Source organism: Antechinus flavipes, chromosome 2 (assembly GCF_016432865.1).
Source record: "Antechinus flavipes isolate AdamAnt ecotype Samford, QLD, Australia chromosome 2, AdamAnt_v2, whole genome shotgun sequence".
NCBI lineage: Eukaryota > Metazoa > Chordata > Mammalia > Dasyuromorphia > Dasyuridae > Antechinus > Antechinus flavipes.
Window position 1 is genome coordinate 42776432 of NC_067399.1, and position 25973 is coordinate 42802404.

The 25973-nt window shown below is 40.5% G+C and overlaps 1 protein-coding gene across 3 annotated transcripts in view; it reads right to left on the reverse strand.

Moving 5' to 3' along the window:
- Window positions 1-902: 902 nt before the first annotated feature.
- The window catches only part of DDX19B (DEAD-box helicase 19B), a 68846-nt gene continuing 43775 nt past the window's right edge, over window positions 903-25973 (reverse strand). For all 3 annotated transcript variants that reach the window (XM_051974630.1, XM_051974631.1, XM_051974632.1), the window contains exons 2-12: window positions 18544-18592; window positions 18033-18083; window positions 16568-16703; window positions 11125-11217; window positions 9568-9670; window positions 8903-9017; window positions 7916-8093; window positions 5770-6007; window positions 5002-5164; window positions 4205-4396; window positions 903-3818 (exon numbers count right to left, since the gene is read on the reverse strand). In XM_051974630.1, the coding sequence (XP_051830590.1) occupies window positions 3757-3818; window positions 4205-4396; window positions 5002-5164; window positions 5770-6007; window positions 7916-8093; window positions 8903-9017; window positions 9568-9670; window positions 11125-11217; window positions 16568-16703; window positions 18033-18083; window positions 18544-18592 (1380 nt within the window). In that variant the 3' untranslated portion in view covers window positions 903-3756. The remainder of the gene's footprint in view (window positions 3819-4204; window positions 4397-5001; window positions 5165-5769; window positions 6008-7915; window positions 8094-8902; window positions 9018-9567; window positions 9671-11124; window positions 11218-16567; window positions 16704-18032; window positions 18084-18543; window positions 18593-25973) is intronic.

The following is a 25973-nucleotide window of genomic DNA, read 5'->3' on the forward strand; positions in this document are numbered from 1 at the left end:
AGCATCCTTTACAAAACCTCTTTGCTTTAGATTTCAGGACCCTGGAATAGGTGGTCGTCTATGAAAGAACAGTTTTGAGACACTGACCACAGGTCTGATTCCAAGATTCCCTCCAACCACCAAATTCCTGTTAACTTTTAAATCCTTTACCCTAGACGTATTCACGCTCAGCATTGTTCTTATTTACATTCCATTTAATCGTGTTGTTCCAAATATCAATCACACTTTTCTTTTTTACACCTGGCTTAAAGAAATCTCAAATAACCTCCCCTCCCCCATCCCCACCATCTCCCAAATGGATTACACACACATTTTCCAGAGAGATAGCTATTTCCTGTGCATGTGACTACAGCCGCCACACTTTCTCTCTTGTGGTCCCCTCTGTGGTCAGTTTCTCGTTTGTAAAAAGGGTATCCTAAGTGAACTGTAAGTAGCTTTCATGCTGTAAATACTATGATCCCATGGAAGTTCATTTTAGATGTGACCAATACTGATTAAAATGGTAATCAAGTTATCCTGTACCCTCTCTCTCCTACAAGGTAGGTGACCAGCTGATCCTACCATATTTTATTATTTGTCTAAATGCCCAGCACCTGGATTTGCATACAACAGGGGTGTTCCGGGTGAATCCAAACCCAGGAATAATCATTTGAGAGTTAACTACCTACAAAAATGTGAGAAATGACACAGACCACAGAGTAAAAAAGGTTGTAGCCAGGGGATGCATGGGCTGGGAAAAAGCAAAAGAACACTCACACTCAAGGGGGAAAAACGTCCTTGGGTCCATGTTTCATAGGATGTTGATGTCTTTTCAACAGATCCTCAATGCTTGAATGATAATAAACATCTTTCCTTGCATCCCATCCCTAATCCCCCAATGTGAAGAACAGCAGACAACCATAAAAGGTGATCAAAACACTTAATTACTGACTCAGTTTCACTATTAGAAAACTAGATCACGAATAATTTAGTGACAAGATTTTCCATAATTGGTTCAATTCTTAACATAATTGGAAAGTAGAAACTACAATGAAGCACTTTTTACCAAATAATATATGACCCTCAAGTTGACAATTTTTTTTTTTACACTGATTGGTAGCATATCCCATTTCTATTTCATTAAAACTCCCAGCAAAAGTCAGCCATTCTGCTTAAAGGGCCCCCAAGATGCCTCTTCCCCAAATAGAAACTAACTATTCCAACTCACTACCTTGGACTAGGTGACACCAAAGCTTCTCCCTTGCCAAAGGGCCCAGGAAATAATCTAAGGGATTCTTCAATGTTGCACACTGTCTTATTGCCACAGGTTTTCCCAGAGAGTGAGTTCAAAACTCTTCTTTTCTTCCCCTGGTCTTCAGCAAAGCCCTGCAGAGGTTAAAGTAAGGAACAAACACTGGGGGAAAACCTGGGGGCGACACATCCATACCTCTGGAGATGGCATTTTATAAACAACTTGTACCTAAAGTAATGGAGCTGTTAAATTTCTTTTCAGAGACTGGGGAGACATTGCCAGGACAAAAAGGACATCCAGATAAAGACAGAAATGGGGGGGCAGGAGCTTCCCTTTCTCACTTGGGCCTTCCTAAAGGCCGAGACCAGGAGCCTTCAGTGTTTCCTTCAGAAGGCTTTGTTTCTCCAGTCAATTCTAAAATCTATTGGAGAACTGTGACTAAGTTAATGGGGAGTTGGCTTTATCTTCTCCTCTTCTCCCAGATAACATTTAAGTCAAAACAAATTATAGCTCTTGTTCCTCCCCCACCCCCATCCCACCCCATAAAGGAGGCATAATCCCTTAATTTCACCCAAGGAAAGGATAAAGTCAAGACTGTCAAACTTTCCCATGGTATGGAAGAAACCTGAAGTAAGAGGAAAGATTGGAAACCAAAGGAAGCAGAAATTCAAAAAAAAATTCAGAAAGGGAAACTAAAGCAGATCAGAAGACAGAATTGGCAGCGTCCATCCAGAGGCCAACAATCTACCCCAATGTTGAAAGCCACAGATAATGCCAGAAGCAGTTTGAAGAGATTCCACAGCTTCAGGAATTTCCCCAGATCCCCTCCAGTCTCCCTGCTGTGATGCTAAACTCTAGGGAGCTGAAAACAAGGAGCTGACATTCAGGCAAGAGCCCCAAAGCTCCATCTGGCTCCTCCTATTGCAAGGGGTGTACAAGGAAGAGTTGAGAAGAGCTAGGCTCCATCACCCAAACCCATTTCTCCACATGAGCCAACACATTCTGGGAACCAGACTACATTCTACCAGCCACGCCATGCTGGCAAAATCAATGAGACACAAGGAGGTGCTGATGACTTCTTCCCACAGGACTGATCTGAATAGCACAATGGGTTGTTAGAGATGTCGTCTAGTGGTGAAAATTGTGGGACCCCAGAATCCAGGGAAGAGTTTGGACTGCTTTTTTCCGAGGTGGAAAGTCACTTCTTCTATAAGGCCCTAAGAAGAAATTAGGTTGGCTGGGCCCATCCTATATTAGGGTTAGGGAGCAGGTACTCGGCAGCCTTATAAATCTTGCTGTCAGGCCTTCTCATTGCCTCACATTTCCAGGTCTTCCAACTAGTTTCTATGGAGAGAAGCTTCGAAGCAAATAGCACACCAGAATTCAGGAGACAAGACAGAGTTGGGGATGTAAGTGGAGGCCCTTAAGGGGAGAGTGAACACTTAATAGTCCCTTGCTGTACATGATGGTCCAGCCATTTCTATTGCTACAGATGATAGAAACCTTTCTTCAGTACAATTATCAGGGACCTGAAGTGATGTCCCAAAGCTTACATGATTTTCATTGAGAGAATATTGGCCAGGTACCTTGCCAGGACAATGAAGGCATGTAGCACTCAAAACTTCTCTGGGGAGATGGTATCCTCCTCCTATGTCCCTTTTCTAGGGCCTCCTCAAGTCACAGAGGCAGAGACCTGCTGCCTTCAATGCTTCCAGTGGAGAACCCCAGTCCTAAGATCATCTATCACCAGTTCCATGTCACATTTCCCATAGGTCCTCAGTATTTGGGGGACCCTGTTGTGAAATTAACCTGGCAATGGAATAAAGTCACTATGATTCCATAATGATAATGTTATGGAATTGATACTGGGAACATTGTAGAAGTCAAACCCCACCCTAGGTTTAGTTCCTTTACATATCTTGTGTATTGTTATTATCACCAAACAATTTTTTCCTGCTGTGGATGGCAGGAAGAAAAGAACTGCTCCATCCCAACATGAGATCTCTTCCCAATCCTTTTTGGCTTTGAAGCTGTCCAACAGGCCCATCTAAGCTGTGTCTTTTCACCTCAGCGCTGTCCTTTTACATTTTGCTGCAGACAGGTTGGCACCCTGGGATATTCTTGTCTGGGATAAGAGAACAGAACCACAGTGGACATAGAAGCCAAATTATCCAGATGTAACAGTTCCCTAAGGAGAGTCCTAAGATGGGAACACATTGGTTTTTTCTTTTGCTTGTGTTGCAAAGAGATTTGTTCAAAAGTTAATTTCCATCCATGTACACCTAATCATAAAAGCTTATGTAAACATTTTTCTTTCTACCTCCCCCCATTATTTGCACAATTATTTTGTTGTTGTTGTTAAATCCAAACATAATTTGAAATGAGGTAGGTAATTTCTATGTATTCCCGCCTTAGTCCTTTTTTTGGTGACTGGCCGAGAGTTGTGCCAATTTGAAAAACAAACAATCCAAATGGAACTGATGATGCACATCCAGAGGGCGTAGGTCAACTCGAACCAATGCTTTTCAGTTGGCTATTTTCTCAATCTCATCCAAATCATCCGTGTCCAATCTGTCAATCTTCTTATCTGCAAAGGAATTCAGCCAGACACAATCAAAACAGGAGCACCTGGACAGTCTATTTCGGCTACTGCTGCAACATGAGCATAACCCTTAAACTTCTGCCTTAGCTTTACCTCAAAGGAATATCCAACTACTGACAAAGAGGTCTCCCCTTCCTCATTTGACTCATGAAACCTTAATGTAACCGAGCGCAGCATCGAGCAGCTCTGGATACTTTTGTGTGAGGGCTTTGGCCCTCCAACACAACAGTGGACTCCTCTCTTCCCTCCCCCTTCCCTGGTTCTCTAACAACAAGGAGGGAGATGGCAGAGGAGAGAACCAGGGCTCTGCTCAGGAGCCCTGGCCTTCCTCACTTCACTGCCCCACAGGGGAGATGCTCTGAGACACTCACTGAAATGCTCTTGGATTCTGTTGAGAATGTTCATGCTGTGCTTGCTGTCCACCATGTTCACGGCCAGGCCCCGCTTGCCAAAGCGCCCCGTGCGCCCGATCCGATGAAGGTATGTCTCGTTGTCTGGATTCCCATCCTTGTCCACAGGCAGGTCAAAGTTGATAACCACAGACACTTGTTCAACATCGATACCTGCGGTGCAGGAAGATGGCAAAGCTGACAAAAAGTGCCGACAGCCACAGTCTCATGGGGCAAACTTAGCACTAGCAGCTGGTACCCACAAAACAAGATAAAGGCCCAAGGGCTATAACAACAGTACAACCTGAATGGATCAGATCCACTCAAGATGATTCTCTCCTTAGAGGGAGAGTCAAAGCTTTTTCCCAGGGAGTTCCAGGTCAAACTGCCTAATGCTAGCCATTTGTCACATTTGTCTACAAGCTGGAGCTATTTAAACAAAAAGCAGCAAATAGGAGGCAGAACCCTGGATGGCAGGGCTGAGGAAAGTCTCTTCTCCTACAGCTTAAGATCAGGAGAGCTCCACAATATCCAAGAGCAGAAAATTCCTAGAGGATCATCTAGCTCCTGACTGCAGACAAACCACCAGAACACAGACCACTGGAAGGCTCAGGAGTCATGTTTGTCACCCGGAGGGGGGACGACCAAGTGGCTTAGCACACGGAGGGACAATCCATCTCCAGCAGACCACTTCTGCAAAGGCAGCAAAGGCTGCTGACTGGGGCTCTGCGAAAACCCAAACAAGCCCCAGGCCTCCTTGCTGGGCAGCCTCTTCTCACCTCGAGCACACACGTTGGTGGTCACCAACACTTTTTCCTTGCCCTCTCGGAAGCGCTCAATCACTGCAGCTCTCTGTTCCACCATCATTTCACCACTCAGGAGGGCCACCTGGTGGCCTTCTTTGGACAGTTCAGCAGCCAGCCAACCAGCTGTTTTGCGGGTCTAGAGTGAAAAGAATTTTTTTTTTTTAAAAATACTAGAAAGTGGTTTCAATCAATAAGTTATTACATGAAGAAGACTTTGTGCTTTAATTAAATAATTAAGAGTCAAATTTCTGAAACCTTTTAAGAGTTTTCAAAAATTTTCCCACTGGGGCATTTAGGACTCTTTCCCCAAAAATATAATGAAAAAGCTAGAAAAGGCCTTCAGTATATTGGGTGGATCTTCTTTGGTGGACTAATAGGAAATCTAAACAAGAACTGTATAGCCTGAGAAGGTATGGATGGCTTCTCTACACTGGTCAATGGCGTAACCACATTAATGAGATAAGAACTTCAAAAGATGATGCTTTTTATGTGATATTAGTCTAAAAGATTTTTAATAATGAAAACCTGTCAAGTTCCATTTTTTTGACATTTGTCCAAAATACATCACCCCATTTTCAAATCAATTATATTTCTGGGAGAAGGGTAGCATCTCCTGTAACTTTTCTTCCTATCATCAGCCAACACTTATTTAGTAATTAAAATGAATTTATCTGAAAGGGAGAGGACATAATTTTTTTTCCAATTTGGTGTTACTGTCTTGCCCTATTGAGTGCTACTCACATGACAGAAGATCATGGCTTGTGCAATGGTGATGGCCCCATAGAGATTACAAAGCGCCTGGAATTTCTCATCCCGGTTATTGCACATCACATAATACTGTTTAATGGTGTCCAATGTCTCTTCTTCTCGTTTCAGTTTGATGATATTTGGGTCTGGGACAACTTTTCGTGCAAATTTCCACACAGACTCCTCAAAGGTGGCAGAGAAAAGCAGCATTTGACAATCCTTAGGGAGCATCCTAAAAGGAAAGGCCAAATGCACAAATCAGAATTTTGAACTGGTAAGTTACAAAATGTACTTTCACATATTAATGAACAGTTCTAGGGATTGAAGACATATCCACTCCCTACCTTCTAGCAAGAAGTATTGCTCATTTCTAGCTTGTATCAAAAAGCATGCAACAAGACAGAGTAAGAGAAAACCCTCTAGGTTTTAATTTTTTTGGCAGCAGCTCAAAAGGAAAATTCATGAGCAATATTCAAGGCTCTGACACAGAAAACACAACTTGGAAGTCAGGAAAGATTATGAATCTCTATCCTAGATTTAACCAATAATTTACTAGGACTTGTCCAAGTCACTTAATTTTCTATCTGGATTTCCTTTATAAATGTGCAATAATAATTCAGTCTCTACTTTGTTCACAATGAGACTGTGAAGACCAAATGAACTAACACACCTTACACCTAACAAACTGAAAAACTAATGAAAAAGGGAAACGTTCAGTGGTGGAAAGTTTGGGGATAATAGACACAAATATATTGTTAGTAGAGTGAAGAATTGTTCCAATCCTTTTATAAAACAATATGTAATTATATGATAAAAATCATGATGTTGTTCATATCCTTTCATCCAACGTTGCTGGGCATATTTTCCAAAAAGGTCATATTAAAAAAAAAAAAAAAAACCCTGCAAACAAAACTGGATACCTATGAAAGGGTGGCTGAATAAGTTTTGTTCTATGAACTTAATGGAATATTACTGCATGCAATATGATATGCCAAGAATTCAAAGAAATGTATGAATACTTGTGAGAACTTATGGAGAATGAAGAAAGCAAAAGCAGAAGAACAGTATCTATAAAGCCCACAGTAATACAAATGAAAACTGCAATAAAAGCCATCAAATGGAAATTATTCACATTGCCTTATGTTGGTCCCAGAGTTCTACTGCCTGAGCAGCAGCAGCAGCAAACTAGGGCATAGGACAGAGATAAGACAGACACCCACTGTTATGAGGACGGTGTGATTTCAGAAACGATAGCGTGGAAAAACAGCACCAACAAAATTGTAGGGAAAAAATAGAAGTGTGATACAAGCACATGACTTATTTTTGCCCTCTATGGAAAGTGTCACCATGGACAGCTCCCTGCAGGCTAAAGCTCACCACCTATTGTGCGTAAGCATCTCTCCAGCAAACATAGGATCCTATCAGCTAAGAGTTGGAAAGGGCTTTTCCTATTATCAATGAAGAAATGATCCCAGAGCATTTTTTTTTCCTCTTGAAGATCATCTACCTGACTAGTGGTTAAGTCAGAACTACTCTTACTCTGTTAAACACAAGATGATAGTCAACTGATTTTAAGAAAACACAAAGCTCCCCATCCCTTTCTTCAAAGTATGGTCAAACTGTTGCCAGCAGAACTCTTTGATCTCCCCTTGACCAACCCGAGAAGGATTCTCTTCCTCCTGCTACGGCATATGCTCCAGAGGAGGAATGACAAAATAGGCAACCTTATGCTGTCAGCTACAGGGGACTAAGTTGCTGGGAAGGGGACAAATAATCAAATAAATGAAATGCTGATATTCAAGTGGACCTCACAAATAAACAAATCCCTGTAATTATAATGTGTGTATTCTGGTGGCAATCCTAAAGCTACCACAACAAAGATCAAGTGTCAAGAGTTTTAAGCATTCTGTCACCTTTTTTTCCCCCCAACAGATAACACAACTATAGCTTGCAAATTGCATTCCTATCTTAAAGCCAAGCAGGGAACTATTCTGGCATCTCTCATTAAGAAATCGCCTGTTTGATTCAGCAAATTCTTCAGCTTCTAGGTCTTTGTGGAAAGAAGGCAGCTTTGGAATAGAGCCAGTTTCCTCTAAGAAGATTCCCTGCCCCTGTCCCTTTCCCAACAAGGCCTCCATACCTCTGGATTCGTATACTCTGATCCTGATGGCCTTGGGTGGCTATCATTACGTCAGCTTCATCAAGAACAAACACCTTGATCTTCTTGGGATCGATGAATTTCAGTTTGGAGCACCAATCCAGAACAGTGCCAGGAGTACCAATCACAATCTGCTCACTGATCTTCTGGCCTCTTTCCACTATTAAAGCAAAAATATATTCTCCATGAGATTGCTTCCGTCATCAAAAATGATTTTTAAAAAGCAAGAGAAATCTACATTTGCTCATTGTCTGCTCTAGAAAGTCTAGGCCCACTATATGTGATCCATCTGCATGTTGTTTCTTTCTTCATGCCTCTGTGACCCTGTCATTGTCATTTCTTTGGCCCAGAATACCACCCTGTCCTGCCTACCCAGACCAACCCTAGCCAACCTTTTGGAACTAGCTCAAGCTTCTATCGTCCTCAATTACTATTTTCTGACTAGTTCCACCCAGATTCTTTGTAAAGTTCACATCTGTAGTGTGATTATGTTTTGTGGACCATGAGCCAATGAGTTTTTCATGCAGCTGTTAAAACTAAGGAGAAGGAGTGAATTAAGTATCATTTTAGTTCAAGATTCCCCAACTTTTTTCAAACAATATTTTTTAGATGACCATCTCTACTGATAGAACCTTCTAACAAACTTGCCCAAAAGAAATTAAAAAACTAGCAAGACTCTTGGTCTGGATTTAATTACACCAATTCCTACTCCACTGAAAAAGCATTTCCTCAAGTTACGACAGATTGAATATTCCAGGGAATGTTCCCTTCCAGAGGATTTCCTAGTGTTTGATTTCTTTCATCCAAAGTCTAAATTGCTCCAAACTGACTCATTTCTTCAAGACTGCTATCTGTGGGTCTTGTAGGTTCACCAAATTCCACCAGTATTTATGTGCAATGTCCCTCAATTCCCCCACACACACACACGCCACCACCATTACCATCTACTAGTCTTTAAAAGTGACTCACATTTGTTGCCTCGAACAGCATAAGCCAGCTTAAGTTCCGGATAAAATTTGCCCATCTGTTCAATCACCTTTCCTGTCTGAAGTGCGAGCTCATATGTCGGTGAGAGGCATAAACACTGAAAAGCACAGAGTACAAAATAAGATGTATTTCAGCATAGCCATTTACTAAGGAAGCCTCCTACATTTTCCTACAAAGCAGTAGCACTGAAAACACTTGTTTTCAGGAACTAAGGCATATAGGGGATGAAGGAATTTTTACTTTTCTGTGATCCAACAACAGATGCAATGAAGGGCAAGGAACAAATCCTCCACCCCATCTTTTAATTACAATACCACTCACAACAGCCTTTTGGCTGCATCATAGTAAGCAGGCAACCTCAGTGTTCTATGCCCTGAATTGATCAACATTCCCAAGCTGGCTTTTCACGGCTGTTTTGAGATTTCTTTTCAGAGACAGATAAAGCATTACCTGTAAGAGCTATAATTATGGTTTTTCTAACATTCAAAGCTCAGGGGCAAAGAACTGCTCAAGTCTACTTGAAGGGCTTGAGATTCAGGGAGTAAGCTTCCCCCCACTCCAAAGACCCAATAGCTTTTCATACACCAAATGTCATCTGTTCTCCAATGGTGCATCAATCAGGGAACCCTCACCCACCATATCCTCACCTGGGGGTATTTGTTCAATGGTTCCACTTGGCTGAGCATAGCCAGGACGAAGGCAGCTGTTTTACCAGTACCAGACTGAGACTGGGCGATGAGGTTCTGGGGCCTGCATCAATACAGAGTAGCAATCTCAAAAATCAATTTTGAAAATCAATTTTGCTTTTAAAATATCTAACAGCCTAAGTTCAAGGATTGATGTGAAGATAATTCAAACACCAACTTTGTAACAAAACTACATTTTTTGGGTTTGTGTTTTTTCTTACAAACTTAGACAAATAATCAAACAGAGAAAATGAAAAATAAAATCTGGCATAAACTCCTAACAGTTAATAAAGCTAAAACAAATGAACTAGACAAAAATACCTTGGCTCAATGTCCCTTTTCAAGTCTGTCTGAAATCCTAACTGGCTTTTTTTTTTCCCTTCTTTTAACATAGTACCAAAGACTACAATCAAATGGATAAGTATTTAAAATTAAGTTTTTAACACTCCTTTTAACTGGCTCAAATATTTCTGAATTAAATGTGTTTCTTGTAAATAGCATATTGATGTAATTCTGTTTTAAAATCAATTGTCATTTTATTAGTGTAGTTCACTAATTATCAAGTTTATCTATTCTTCATACTGTTATTCATTTTCTATCTCTTTTCTTTTGTTTCCGCAGCAAACTTCTGAAATATCTGTGATTTATCTATCTTTGAGAAGACTAATTTCAAATACACCTAAAATAGAAGTGGGAGTTTTGATTTTTCTTCCAAGAATCGTTTCAAATATTTCTGTTTCATGTATTGGTCTACCTGCCATCTTGGGGAGGAGGTGGGAGGAAGGAAGGGAAAAGTTGGAATAGAAGGTTTTGCAAGGGTTAATGCTGAAAAATTTATCCATGCATATATCTTGTAAATAAAAAGCTATATATATTAAAAAATATATAATATATTTCTGTTTCATCTTAAGTATACGGATTTCTGCTGGCCTGTGCTTTTTGCCTCTGCTTATATTACAGTACTATTTCTCCCATGTTTCTGTGGCTCAAGAATTTACAGACTCCTTCTGGACACCTCAATTTTCTTCCATGATTTAACTGTCAGAGCTTGGATGTCTGGTCACATTCAATGCTGGGTTCTGCTTTGTATTACTGCTGCCTATTATTATTAATTTAAGAAAGCTTTCTTCAATAATGTTTTGGACTATCATTGCAATTCTTTACATTTTTAATCTTCCTAGGAGACAACATGGAGAGATGCCTCCTCTCAACTTTCTACACCAATATCTGCATTTCTAACACCGAGATTAAAGATTCCTACATCATGCTCTAAGCTAGTCATCTTTAATAGATTTCTTCATTTTATTAAATAATTTTGAGTAAAGTAGAAGTTAAATATTTCAGGTTAATAAAATTACTAAAAATACTTCATAGCAAAGACATCTTAAAGTCTCAGATGTTATTAATGATACTATAATCTTAAAAATGATTTAAGCTAAACCACACCACTAAAAATAGCCTGTAATTGGAAAACATTAAAACTACATCATAAAAGGAATAAACTGTCCAGATACATACGGTTCAGCCAGCATCATGGGTAGTGCATTCTCTTGTATCTTAGATGGCCGGTTAAAGCCCATAGCATAGACACCTTGCAGAAGCTGTGGTTTCCTGGAAGGAATATAATGAAAATTATAATGAAAATGAGCCATTATTCCAAATCAAATACCTTAAGTGATAATCAAACACTTTCCCATTCTACTTCCCATCCAGCAAGGAGCGGTTCCTAATACTATAAGCCAAAGATTTCTCCAGGACATTGACCTTTAACACCACTATCTTCAACTTCAACACCTTTTTTCAAACTTAGAAAGTTCATAATAACTATCTTTTTAAAGACAACAAATAAATTTCCATCCATCCACAAAAAAGGCCAGGCCTGGATGTTGAGTTTTTGTTCAAAATAACAGGAATGAGGATTATATCAAGTAATTTGTAGCAGGAAATTTTTTAAAAGAACAAGTATTTAAAGTGAAGTGATTTTTCATCATAAAAATATTATTTAAGTTTTAAAATACTAGTATAGGTTTGATTACTTACAGACACTTAAACAGATGTAGGTCAGAATGGGAAAGCATATAACACTAAAACCCAAATAAGATTGTAAAAAATTAATAAATATAACGACAATGACCTAGCCTGAAACTTAGATGTCAATTGAAAAGACCTAACATCTCTCTTAGAAGGAAGATAATTTGAGGGAGGATCTCAATTCTCTGAAAGAGATTTATTCTTGTCCATGGTAATTAAATTAAGATTAGAAATATATTCGTTTAATTTATTTAAGAAAAGAATAGCTTTATTCACCCTTGATCAGATTGAACAGAGTAAAGGTGGAAGTGGGACCCTTGACAGGTTCCTGGGGCTATAGCAGCCACTACTTGCTAACATAGGCCTTCTGCCCACTTTAAACTATAGCATAGGATTGGACTGGGGAAAGAAAAGGTAGTCGGAAAATCTCTTCCTGAGCTCCAACAGCCTAAGTCATTTTCTTCAGCTCCTGATTCAAATATTGTAGAGCGGAAACTCTATTTTATGCTTTAAAAAAAAAAAAAAAAAACCTATTACATTATAGTTTTCTAGTCTTCAGTGATTAAAATCAATTAAAGTCAAAAGTTATATGGTTCAAAAATATGTTGCATTAAAAAATTTTTTCAACTCCTAAATATACTAAAATAACAAATTTTAAAATCTTAATCAGCAATCAAGATTAGATCCATTAAAAAAAAAAAATGTTGTATGTGCTAGCAAAACTCTAAACAAACCATATGCTTATAGTTCTACTCTACTGTAAAATTTCATTTTTTGCTTCCTAATTACTTTAGAATGTATATTGTTAGTTGCTTGGAATAGAGTATTATGATTAGCAGTAGTAGTAAATCCTTTCTCAAAGCAAAAATGCCTGTATATTAATAAACAATCAGGCTAAAATGCAAAGCATAACTTTCTTTTACAATAACAAAAATGTTGCTTTCACAAGCAGGTAGTTGCTATTCTACAAAATGTCAAGGAAAAGGAAAAAATAAGCAAGTACAGAGCAGGCAGCTAAATTCACAATACCACATGAGGCTGCTCTTTTAGCTAGTCTTGCTAGGTGGTTAACACTGTTAACCAAAACCAAATCTAAATTTAGAAGTATGTATTTTTTTTTCCTCTAAAGATTTTCTCCCTATATCTTACTTGTAATTCAACAGGCTAAGGGCACATTTTGCCAGCAGCCTCACAAACACAAAAAGTTCTCCTCTCCAAGTATAGCTTGTGTCCTCATCTGAAAGGACAGTGCCACAAAACTGTTTTCTCAATCTGTTGCCAAGGATATACTAAGGAATTACAGAATGTGAAAGACTCGGCCCATGATTAGTAGTCACTTTTCTTTGATAGAATAAACTCAATATTTCAAATATAACCTAAAATGTATTTTTGAATCAAATTTTAATTCTGTATCTACTGGCTATAGACTATAACCAAAGACAAGAGAATCTGTCTTTTAAGGAGACCGATTTTTTGTCACGTTGAATTCATTCTTTAAACAAAAATAATAAAAAAGGTGGAATAATCCTTCTCCAGTTTGGAAAAACAGCAATGAAAAAGACAAATCCAAATAAAAGCTTGACTGGTGAGTACTGACTTGTGTAGCCATTTAAACAGAATTTAAACAAGTAGGTCAGTGTTTGAAGTCTGTTAAAAAGGAATAAAGAAAATGGATCTCTAATAGAGCTACTGCTTGATCTTAGCTGTCAATTTTTCACTAACAACCTGATTGGATTCCACTAAGCTGTATTTAAATGCTTTTAAAACAAAATACTGTTCTATAAGAAATTCTTATTTAAGAAAAGCCTAAACTTATATGAATTGCTGCTAAATGAAGTGAGCAGAACCAAGACAACATTGTACACATCAATGAGATTATTCAGTGATCAACTGTGATGGACTTGGCTTTTTCAAATAGCATAGTGATTTTCAAGGTAATTTCAATAGGCTTGTGATGGAGTGAGTCATCTGCATCCAGAGAGAGGACTGCTAAGAATGAATGTGGATCAAAGCATGGTATTTTCACTTTTTGTTTGTTTTTCTTCTTATTTTTTTCGCCTTTTGATCCGATTTTTCTTATCCATATGGCAATGTTTAGAAGAATTGCACATGTTTAACCTATACTATATTGCTTGCTGTCTATGGAGGAAGATATGGGGAAGGGAAGGGAGAAAAATGTGCGAAGTTTTGCAACGATGAATTTTTTTTTTTAATTTCTTTGCAAATATTTGGAAAAATAAAAAGCTATTGGGGAAAAATACTAGAGTGTTTTATTAACACGATATAGTCCAGGCAGCCCAGCTCTTGTGGCCCAGTCCAAAAAGGACTGCGGCAAATACCCCAATTATAAACCTTACAAAGCCCTTGGGGACACAAACTCAAACAAGCAAAACCACTCTTATTTTTCGTGGAGTTTATATATTTTAACACAAGACATTAGAGATCCAAGAAGGGCAGGAAAAGAGGCTATGAACAGAGCTGAAGGTGAGACCATGGCCACCTGGTTTGGAGAGTTCAATTCTAGAAGATATTCTCTTTGTGAAAGGCTATACTGGGTATTAGAGAAGTTGTTTTCAGATGGATGAAAACAGCACAGTTTTTATTCTCAAAGATCTGACATCTAAAATGAGTATGAACCACTTCATAGAATTCCCAATCCCTCTATTCTTGTCCACCTGCATTTTTAATTTCCTTCACAGGTTAATTGTACACTACTTCAAAAATTTTGTGCAGCAAAATAACTATATGGACATGTATACATATGTTGTATTTAACTTATACTTTTAACATATTTAACATGTATTGATCAACCTGCCATTTGGGGGAGGAGGTGAGGGAAAAAATTGAAACAAAAGGTTTTGTAATGGTGTTGTAAAATTACCCATGCATATATCTTGTAAATAAAAAGCTATAATAAAAAATTTAAAAAGTTAAAAAGATTTGCCATCTAATCGGAGAGGGGAGGCAAAACAAGAATGAAAGGACTAAGAGCAAGAGAGAGATCCAGACAAAACTCTGAAAGACATCTGGACAGGGGACAAGTTAGGGAAAGTTTCATAGAGGAAGCAGAACCTGCATTGGACCTTAAAGGAAGAGGTGTCCTGCCTGGGAGCCACAAGAAGATTCTGAACAGAGAGGGCATGGGCAGGTTGATGCTTTAGGAAAATGGTTTTAGGGGCTGCATGAGTTGAAGAGAGACCCCAAGAGCAGGGAGACCAGTTCAGAGGCCAACCAAACTGTGTAAAAGAAAAACGAGGACCTGAATGAATTGGCAAAGTGAATGGGAAGAAGAACACAGATCACAAGTCAGAAAAACAAGCGTCTGTTCAATCCCTACACTATGTGAGCTGAGCACTGGGGATGCAGAGAAAGGCAACAACCAGAGTCCTTGCTCTCCTAGAAGCTCCTAATGTCAGGGGAAGCAACAGGCCAACCATGGACCAGAAAGACACAGGCAGGATAAGGTGGAGCCAGACTCCACCTGGGAGATCTTGTCTAGTGAAAGGAAGAACAAGGAAGCCAGGAGGGGCCAGGATTAGGGAGGGGGCCAGGTTAGGGAAGACACGCAATGTCACACAGATGTATGCATTTGAACCAGAAAAGGATAAACTCCAAAACCTGGAATTTACTAAGCAGAGGGTAATACTGTTGGATACTGTCTTTTTTTTTCCTGAGGCAATTGGGCTTAAGTGATTTGCCCAGAGTCACACAGGAGGACCTGAGTTCAAATCTGGCCTCAGACATTTAATACTTCCTTGCTGACTTCAGGGCTGGTGTTCTCTCCACTATACCCACTAGCTGCCCCTGTTGGATGGTGTCTTTAGGAAAATCATCCTCTCAAGCAAGCCAATGGGTTCCCCACAGGCACCCACACAAGAGAGAAGTAAAGTAGTTTGGAGGAAAAGTAGAGAAGATTCCACATAGGGGAATCTTAAAGGAAACTTGGGACTCTGGTGGAGGTGAGAGAGGGCATTTTGGGCATGGGGACAGGAGGCAGAGAGAAGCTATGTTTGGTTGGATCACAGGGAGGCATGCAGAAGGAGGCTGTAAATGTTTATTCTAGGTGAGACAGGGAGCCCAGGGGAGTGATAGCTCAGCAGCTGTGGGGAGGGGGTTTTGGGGGGAAAGACATTGGAGGCAACAACCAACAGATGAGGAGGCAGGCTGCTGCAAGTGTGACAGCTGTGAGTAGAAAAAAGGGGTGGGCAGGGGACAGGTGCTATGGACACAGAAATGGTCAGAACCAACAAGTGACACAGTGGGAAAGAGAGAGGAATCGGAGATGTCAATGTGATCCAAAGGCTGCAAAGACAGAGGTCCCCCGTCTACAGAAAAGGTGGGTGAAATGATACACTCCTGCAAGCCAACTAGGGCTTGAGAAAGGAGAGCTCAGGACCCAAGGGGAATCTTCCAGGCATACCTGAAGAGATGCAAGGGCCTTGATCAAAATGAGGACCAAATGAGGGATTTTCAAGAGAGGCCAAAAGGCAGAAGGAGAAGCAAGAGTGTCAGAAAGCCCAGGCAAGGAGGTAGAGGAGAGTCAAGAGAAACAATCCTTGCATATGTTCAGGGAACAGAATGTGCAACTGCAACCAAAACCTCCCTTCAACAAGGATTATTTGTGATTTTAATTTTAAAAATTAGTCTTTTAGGGCTAAAGCACGTGAATTCTAGGATGTCATTGCTACGTCCAACAATTAAAAAATACATTTGGATGTGATAACTCTTTTATCCATTCCTAGAGCACTGAAAGCTTTATATAAGGAGTCCCTCACATCAAGCCTGGGACTGAGGCAGGGCCCATCTCCCCAGTTAGCTCTCTTCTGTACAAATCCCATCCTGACTTCTCAAATGCATAAATTCTTCCGGGGGGGGGGGGGGGGGGGGGGGGGGGGGGGGGAAGGACAAAAAAAACACAAGTGATACTTACAGCCGAAGCTCTTCAAAAGATTTCACTGAATAGAGGGGAGAATTCGGATCCCTCTGCAGAACTTCCACTTGATTGGTGTTGTCCACTAGATTGCTTCTAATCAGCTTGTTTAGCAAAGACTGAGCGGCTCGGTCTTCTACAAATGGGAGGACACCGGCTACAACCAAATTGCCCACCTACCAGCCCACTCCTCCCTCACTGTCCGAGAGCAGCCCTCCCCAGTCTGGCCCATGATCTGTCCTCCTTAAGATTTCAGAGTCACATTTTTCACTTCTCACTTTGGCATCCAACCTATTCACAAAACTATGAAAAGGATCAAGTTTTGCACAGAAGGTGGAGGAAAAAAAAAAAAAGCAAACCACTTAATGGGCAAGGCTGACATATTGCAATTTTTATCTAGCATCGTGACAGTGCACGCTCTCTCTGTAATTAGCTGACTGACCATTACTTGGAAGCCTGCTAGACAAATGGACAGATAGATTTCATCTCTAGATGACTTCAGGAATTTAGGATTTTGTGCTGCCAGTCCTGTGGAACAAAGCTCTCCGAGAGCATCATATTCCAATCGCTACTTCTGCACAGGGTCTTTGCCAAGAAAACCCCAAATAAGGTCTGATTGAGCAAAGATACCAAAGTGGTTCCTCTTCTCTTCTCCAGCCCATTTGACATATGAGGAAACTGAGGGAGCCTAGGTGAAGTGATTTGCCCAAAGTCACAGCCAGGAATTGTCTGAGGCACATGGAGCAAGTGTCTTACTTTTAACTCACAAAGATTACACTTTCTAATTTTAAGCCCAGTTCTCTATCTTCTGTGCCATCCACCTGCCCTAGACAGTAGGCACTCAGTCTGTTCTAAATAAAAAGATTCTAAGTTCTTATTTTTTAAAAAGCAGCATTGAAGCACAGCCAATTTGATTTGTTTAGAATTTAATTCCCAATGAATTGATCCAAGAAAGTTCCAATAGACCTGGGATGGAAAATACCATCTGCAACAGAGAGAATTATAGAGACGGAATGTCAATCAAAGCATAGTATTTTCACCTTTGATTCCTTTTTCTCTCATGATCCCCCCCACTTTGATCTGATTTTTCTTGCACAACATGACAAATGTGAGAAAATGTTTTAAAGGATTACTTGCTATCTTGGAAGAAAAGATGAGGGATGGAGAGAAAAAATTTGGAACACTTTGTAAATGTTGGGGGCAGCTGTGAGCTATGGAAACAGCACAGAAGATAGAGTATAGGCACTGGAGGCAGGAAGACAAGCTTAAATTCTGCCTCAGACTTTCTAGCAGTGTGACCTTAGGCAAGTCACTTAACCCCAAATGCCTTGTACCCTCCTTCCCAAGGAATGTTGAAAACTATCTTTGTGTATTCAGAAAAATAAAATACTATTGGAGGGGAGAGGGGGGAAAAACTTATTTACCATAATCTACCTTCTCTTGGCTATAAAAATTGCAAAATTACCTTTCTCTTCTTCATCGGTCTTCCCTGCATTCTCATCAGCTTTGACAATATCTGTATCAGAAAGAAGACAGATGTTATTTAAGGGCACCTAACATATTTGGTCATTTAAATACGACAGATTTAATTTCAGCATTATCTAATGGTATAATACTTTTAGTGGCTATTTTGGCCACAACAAATGGCCACATTCACAACAAACGCAAAGAAGAGCCAACATGAGTTTATGTCATCGTAAAGATAAGGCATTGGCACATGGAGCAAAAATTTGCTCAAAGATGATTAAAGCTAATTCCAATGATCTTGTGATGAAGACAGCCATCTACCTCCAGAGAAAGGACTGGGGGAACAGAGTGTGGATCATAATATAGCATTTCACTCTTTTTGTTGTTGTTGTTTGCTTCCATTTTGTGTTCTCATTTTTCCCCTTTTTAATGCTATTCAAATTCAAAGCAGAACTCTCCAAGGAAAACACACCAACTTTTACATTGACTGACGGTTACTAACTACTCACCGTTGGCATCTGGCTTGATTTTCTCTTCCTTGAGATGCAAGTTGCTTAACTAAATGGAAAATAAAAAGCAAAAGTTTCAGGCAAATTATCCAAACAGAGACTTCCAACCCTAAGAGCCTCACCAGAGAGACTGGAGACAGGAATAATCTCTTACTTTTTACAATAACTGAGTCTAGAGATTGGGGTTGAAGGCCAGATTATTCTCTTGTCTTCAAAGTACCTGTTTTCCATGTTTGCTTCATGACTGATGAACCCGGTTGATTCTGTTCGTCAGTCACACATTCCTAAGTGAGTCAGTACTTTTAAGTGGACAGAAGTTGATCTAAGCATCAGGAAAACTGGGTTCAAGTCCTTACTCTGACACGTGCTGTCATGTGACTAAGGCCAAGTCACAAAGCTGTGGATGCTGCAGGCATGTCAGACTCAAAGATACACAGGGTAAGCTACACCTCTGCCACTTGTCATACGAGCAGTGAAAACACAGATTACAAACCGATGTAGTATAGCCTTTGGGAATGATGTAGTAGAAACCCCAATACTTTTCAGGAAACTTCCAGGCCTTAGTAATGTAGCTACTGAGAATGCTGTGGCATAACCTTGGAGAATATATGTGAAAGAAAGGGAGTTGAGCCCGATATCTTTATTCCACACCAAGCTATCCTTCAAGATGTCCGATTTGTCATTCAGAGCTCTGAATTGCTATCTTGCATTTGGACACAAATAATGAGCATTTCTTAGTTCCAAGGACCTTGTGGTTGAGGAACTTACCCTCCTGAGCAGGACTAGAGCGCCCATGTGAGCCCAGTCTCCCCTAAGAGCAGTTTGCTTCTCCTCTGTCTCTGACTTTAGTGCTTTTTCACTCTCACTGCCCCGCCCCCCTCCCCCCAGAGATCCATTTTGATTAGCCGGAGTACCTTTCATGAAATAAGGGGCTTCTTTTGGCTACGAGAATGCCTTTGTGAGTTTTTCCACATTCTAAACTGATCTAACCTAGGCCATTCATCACAAACCACCTCCAAAAACCTTCAGAAACACAAAACGTCACCTAAACATCTCAGACCTATTTAATTAGATTTTCTCCAATGAATCTCAAAACGACATGTAAAACTTAAAGAGTGTCAGTGGGCAAATAAACTAGGGCTTATGGCTTTACTGGGCTCAGGCCTGGTTTCATTACTGTTTAAAACCGTGGTTAACATCCTACAGTTACTACTCTTCATTCCCAGTCACTGTGAGCCCTTATTCATGGAAAGGGTCTTTAGGCCAGAAAACACTCTTGATTCATGATTTGGAGCTATCAAGATCAAGAATTGAATATTCTTTGCTCTAGCCATTTTTTCTGGCTGTCTTTCATGCCTCCCTCCTGGCTTCTTGACTTCCCTTAAGACAACTAAAACCTCCCATCTTTTACTGGAAACCTTCCCCAGTCCATCTCAATTCTAGTCCTTCCCCTTTGCTGTTTTCTATTTATTTTGGTCCCTGAAGTCCCCTGAAGGTAGGAATTAGCTTCTGCCTCTTTTTGTATTCCTACTTCTTAGCACACACAGAGCCTGGTAAATGTTAGGGTGCTTAAATAACGGTTTTTGGCAAATTGTGACAGCAACAGCTTGAATTTATTTAGTACTTTATGATTTGCAATGTGTTTCACTCCCAAAACCTTAGCACGCATGCGGGGCAGATATTTTAACTACCATCTTATAGATGAATAAACTGAAGCTCAGTAGGGTGAAGCACACAAAGAATGTCTGTTTGCATAAGATCTTAGGTCTGTCAGTCTTCACTGCTGGTTCCACAAAGGGAGGCTCTAATGAATGTAACAAAAATTCACATGTATATTATGCTTGCTACATAGTTTAAAAGAGCCCCTAAACAGTATATTGTCACTTTACCGATCAGGAAACCGAATATCCAGAAAGGTTGTAAGTGACTTAGAAAAGGGCCCTCTGAGGTTATCCCGGTCATTTCCCCTCCTCCCCACAACTCCCATAGCTTTGAGGATACCTATCTAATCCCCAAGATCACATGGGGAATAGAAGACAGAGCTGGAAAGTAACCTCATGTTCTGGGGACACATAAAAAACTTGACAGATGTTTATTTCTTCACTTCCAACTTATCTTCAATCACTCAGCTAGCCTGGGGCTTATTCCCATCCTGAAACCAGATCTTAAGTGTTTCAGCCACTGGGCCCGCACTACCTCTACCTAACATTAGATCTCTAAGACAGACCCAACTGATCCAGCTCTAGTCTCTCTCTCTACAGCCCTCTCTCCCATGAAGGTTAAATTCAAACTGCTTCCCAAACTCAACCTCCCTAAATTTCCTACTTCAGTCAAGGGCACTAGCATCCTCCCAGTCATCTAGGGCTTGCAATCTAAACGTGAGATTCAACTCCTCGAGATCTTTTCCCCAAATCCAAATCTATGGCCAAGTCCTGTCAATTCTATTTTCACTGAGGTTTGACCTAATGAGATGCCTACATGCCCCTCTATTTTCATACCACTTCTCAAATACATCCCCTTTTTCTTTCCTCTGACTCATACTGCCACTCCCCACATCCCATAGCAGGCCCCCATAGCCTTACACCTAGAAAACTACCATAGACTGTGTTCAGGTCTGCCTGCCTCAAGTCTTTCCCCACTCCAATCCATCCTCCAACCAGCAAAAGCCATTTTCCTAAAGCAACCATCCAACCATGTTGTCCCTCTAGTGACTGGCTCATCTTCTCCTGGACCAAACACAAAGTTTGGTCATTCAGAGTCCTTCCTCACCTGGCCGCCTTGCTGTTCCTCCCACGAGGAAACAAAACCTCCCAATTGGGAGGCTTTTTTAGGGGCTGTTTCCCATGCCTGGAATTCTCTCCTCCCACCCTTTCTCCTGGTCTCTATGATTTCTATTATAAACCTTTCCCAGATTCTGCAATTCTAGCTCATACCATAACTTGCCATATTGTTGCCATGTTTCCTCCTCTCTGTGCACTCCTAGAGAGCAGAATTCTGATTTTTTTACTTTTTCTGCAAGCCTAGTATGCAGCACATAGTAGGGGACTGAATGAACACCCATTGAGTTGATTTGGGATTAGGCCCCAAACACAATCCTTGACTTTAAAGAACTTTATTCTACTGAAGGACACAACTTGAAGACTGAGAAAAGCACTAACAATCACAAGGAGTAGCCAAATGAAAGCTTCAGAGAATTGAGTCACACTGTGCTTTGGGGGAAAAAAAAAAAAAAAAAAAAAAGCCAGATTCAGAGGGGCAGGGATGAGAAGACATCCCTGGCAAGGAAAGGAAAATGAGGGCACAAACATTCCCCCCCCTCCCATCCATTCCCCCCTACCTGATCCAGGGCCCCATTTAATAAACTTGCTTTTCCTTCTCTTGCCCAGTCTTTTCCATCCTTCCCAGGCATCTCCTTAGCATGCATGTCATCATCACTTCGCCCATCATCCTTATCCTCTTGTCCTACGGGAAACACTCTACAGACAGTTGGACACCCTGTTTCCCTAGCTCAGAACAGGTAACTTTTTGATTTATCTTGACCAGAATCAGAACTAAACACCACTTCCAGTCACTTCTGCAGTGACAGAATTGTTCTCAGCTCTTTTTCTAGCTCCCCTTGATATGGTTATTTTTCTCCCTTAGAATTTTCAAAGGGCTAACAAACTGCATACTTTTTGATCCAGCCATAGGCCTATATCTCAAAGAAATTAAAAAAAAAAAAAAAAAAAAAAAAGGAAAAGGACCTATTTGGTCCAAAAAATTATATTATAGCATCCTTTTTTTGTGGTGGAAAAGAACAGGAAATTGAGGCAATGCCCATCAACTGGGGAATGGCAGGACAAGTTGTGGTAAATGATTGTGATGGCTTACTACAGTGCTATAAGAAATGATAAGCAGAATGCTTTCAGAAAAATCTGTAAAGACCTATAAGAAATGAGTGAAGTGAGAAGAACCAGATTATTGTACACAGTAACAGCAATATCGTAATGACCATCAACTGTGAAAGACCTGGTTAGCACTGAGATCAATAAAATGATCCAAGATAATATCCAAGATAATTCAGATAATTCTATGGGACTCTAAATGAAAAAAAAAAAAAAAAAAAAGTCACCTACCTCCAGAGGAAGAACTGTTGGTAAAAAAGGGGGGGTTGGGAGGAGATTGTCTTCCTTCTTGTATTTGTATCCAAAGTGCTTAGCCCAGTGCCTGACATTTGCTAGATATTAATAAATGCTTGGCTCTTTGTCTCCCAAAGGCAAAGAGTATTGAATTCAGGGAATAGTTCATAGTAGTGGTGAGAATGTCAACTGTATGAAGAGGAACAAAGACTGAAAAGCAGAGGCCACAAAGGATCTGACAAGTCAGTGGGCTACAAGATGAGAACAATGTCCCTCAAGGAAGTCACTAGCCCCAAGGTGAGGGGCTTATCTTCCACTATACCTCCCCTCATTACCCTCTACTGCTACAACAATGGTAGCTTCCCTATTTCCAGGCATCTGGAGCAGCAGCACCAGCAGCTTTTATCTGTGCTAATGGGAAAAAGATCTTTCCCCATCCTTCTCATCACCGACACACACATCTGAGGTTTTGGCATCATATTTGACTCCTCACTCTACATGACTACACATGCAGTCAGGTGCAAAATCTTATTTCTACAACCAGAACATCTCCTTCACCTCCTTCTCTTTGCTCATATGATAGTAACTTCCCAGACTACTTCACAACATAATCGCAAAGAAAACGCAAAGTGCATAAAAATTATTCTTTATTTTTCAATTATATCTAACACTTCCTGATCCCATTTGAGATTTTCTTGGCAGAAAATCTTGAAGTGGTTTGCCATTTCCTTCAAAGTCATGACAGATGCGGAAACTGAAGCAAAGAGAGAAGTGACTTACCCAGGATCACCTGGTTAAATAAGTGTTTTGAGTCCAGATTTGAACTTGACACTCCAAGAAAATCATATTATCCTTCTGATTGGGCTCACTACAAATTTTATGTTACACAACTTCAATAGGGCCCTCAAAATGACCAGGCAATTCTTCTAGCTCTTCCAAACCTTTACATACTTCCTCAAATTTCTCATGACTGTCTTCGCCAGCCTCTTTGAGGACTTTGTCTCATATTTTATACAAAAAATTGAAGCCCCTTGCCATGAGCTCTCTCTTCTATCCTCTTTTCCCCAGCTTTTCACCCTCAGGTCATTTCTGCCACTCTCTTCCTTCATCCCCGTCTTACATAAACTGGCAGCTCTACTTACCAAGGTTAACGGCATTATTTGTTCAAGTGGCCCCATTCCATCCTGTCTCTTCTGTCATCCCCACTATCATTTATTTTCAATCTCTCCCTCTCTACTGGCTCATTTCCTACCATCTAGAAACATGACCCATTCTGCTCTATCTTGAAAAAAGGCCTCACTTGATTTTTCTATCTTCCTGTAACTCTTTCTTCTGTTTGCAGCCAAACTCTCTGAAAAGGTCCTCTACACTAAGATTTTACTCTCTCTTCTCACTAGGCACCTTAATCCCTCTCACAATGTGGCTTCTAATCTAACCATTAATCCATACTATTCTCTCCAAAGTGACCAATGATCTAATTGCCAAATCCCATGGCCTGCTTTCAGTCCTCATTGTCCTCTCTGGAGCCTGAGATCTTCTCATTAGGATATTCCTCTTTTAGTTCTTTGCCTCCTGCCAAACTATCACTTCTCAAGTTCCCTTGCTGGATCCTTGTCCAAACCACAACACTCTCACCCTTCTGGGACACACAGACAGCTCTGTCAGGGTCCTCTTCTCTTCTCTCTCCAGACTACAACCACCTTTGGTGATCACGTCAATTTCCATGGCTTTAATGGCTGTCTACCTGAGGATTCTCAAATCTGCCCAACCTGAGTCTCTCTGCAGACTTTAATCTCGAATCTCCTACCCCATTTTTCAGACACTTCAAACTGAATGTATAAAGAAGCATTTAATATGCTTCTGTTCAAAACTTCATTCTTTCCCTTGAAGCCTCCTCTACTTCTCCATTCTAGATCACTAGAGGAAAATCTCATCCTTTCATCCCTCAGGCTCTCACCCCAGGAGTCATCCAGGGTTCTTTGCTAGCTCTCTGCTTCACTCCTAACCTCCATTTCCAAGCTGTTGCCAAACCGCATCACAGTTCACCCTTATGGCATCTTCTGTCAAGATAGTAAGAGACAAACCATTCTGGAGAGCAATTTGAAACCAAGCCCAAAGGGCGAGCAAACTTCATTCCCTTTGATCCAGCAGTGTCTCTACTGGGCCTGAATCCCTAAGAGATCATTAAAAAAGGAAAAGGACCCACATTTACAAAAATGTTTGTAGCAGCTCTTTTTATAGTGACAAGGAACTGGAAACCAAATGTCTATCAGTTGGGGAATGAACTGATGGTAGTTATGGTATGTGAATGTTTCTTATAGAAGAATAATATTCCATAACAATCAGCAGGATGATTTCAGAGAGGCCTGGAGAAACTTACATGAACTTATGCTGAATGAAGCGAATAGGACCAAGAGAACATCGTACACAGCAACAGCAAGATTGTGATGATCAATTCTAATGGATGTGGCCCTTTTCAACAATGAGGTAATTCAGGACAATTCCAACAGACTTGTAACAGGGAAGAGCATTCAGACAGAGGTCCGAGTGTGAATCACAGCATAGTACTTTCACTTGTTGTTTGCTTGTTTTCTTCCCCTCTCATATCCCCCCCACACCTTTTGATCTCATTTTTTCTTGTGCAGCATGACAAACGTGGAAATGTGTTTAGAAGTATTGCACGTGTCTAACCTACACTAGATTGCTTGTTGTCTGGAGGGAGAAAGGGGGTAGAAGGGAGAAATTTGGAACATGGGGTAAATGGTGCATGTATTTTGAAAAATAAAAAGGTATTATATTAAAAAAAAAAAAAAAGTAGGAAACACTGCTGTAAGCCTAAGTTTGATATAACCACAATTCTTTGTGTTCAGGCTCTGGATAACCTTGACCTCTAGCAAAATCATATAATTACTATATTGCTTTGATCAGCACCCAAGTGTTCTGAGCTTGGACAGACACCAGACAATCTCTGACAAACATCCACATTCTAGTCACAAATCTCTGATAAGACTCAAACTTGTCACACCCTGGGACATCAAGGCCACAAGCTCACTAGCTATTGGCATAAATATTTTGAGACCTGGCTACACTGTCTCCAGCCCCTACAGTAAGAGTGGTGGTCTGGTCCCTGTGTCCTTGCTTCCAAGCCAGTTCCCTCACTTTGAAATTAAGCTTGTTTGATTACTGACTTTCCAGCCTCTAAACTGCTGGTTGGCTCTGGCCATCCAAATTTAAGAGGCCAACTCCATCCAGGTGACTATCCCCAAATGTTCCCTCTTCTCTCCAGACATTGCCAGCCCCAGCACAGGCCCT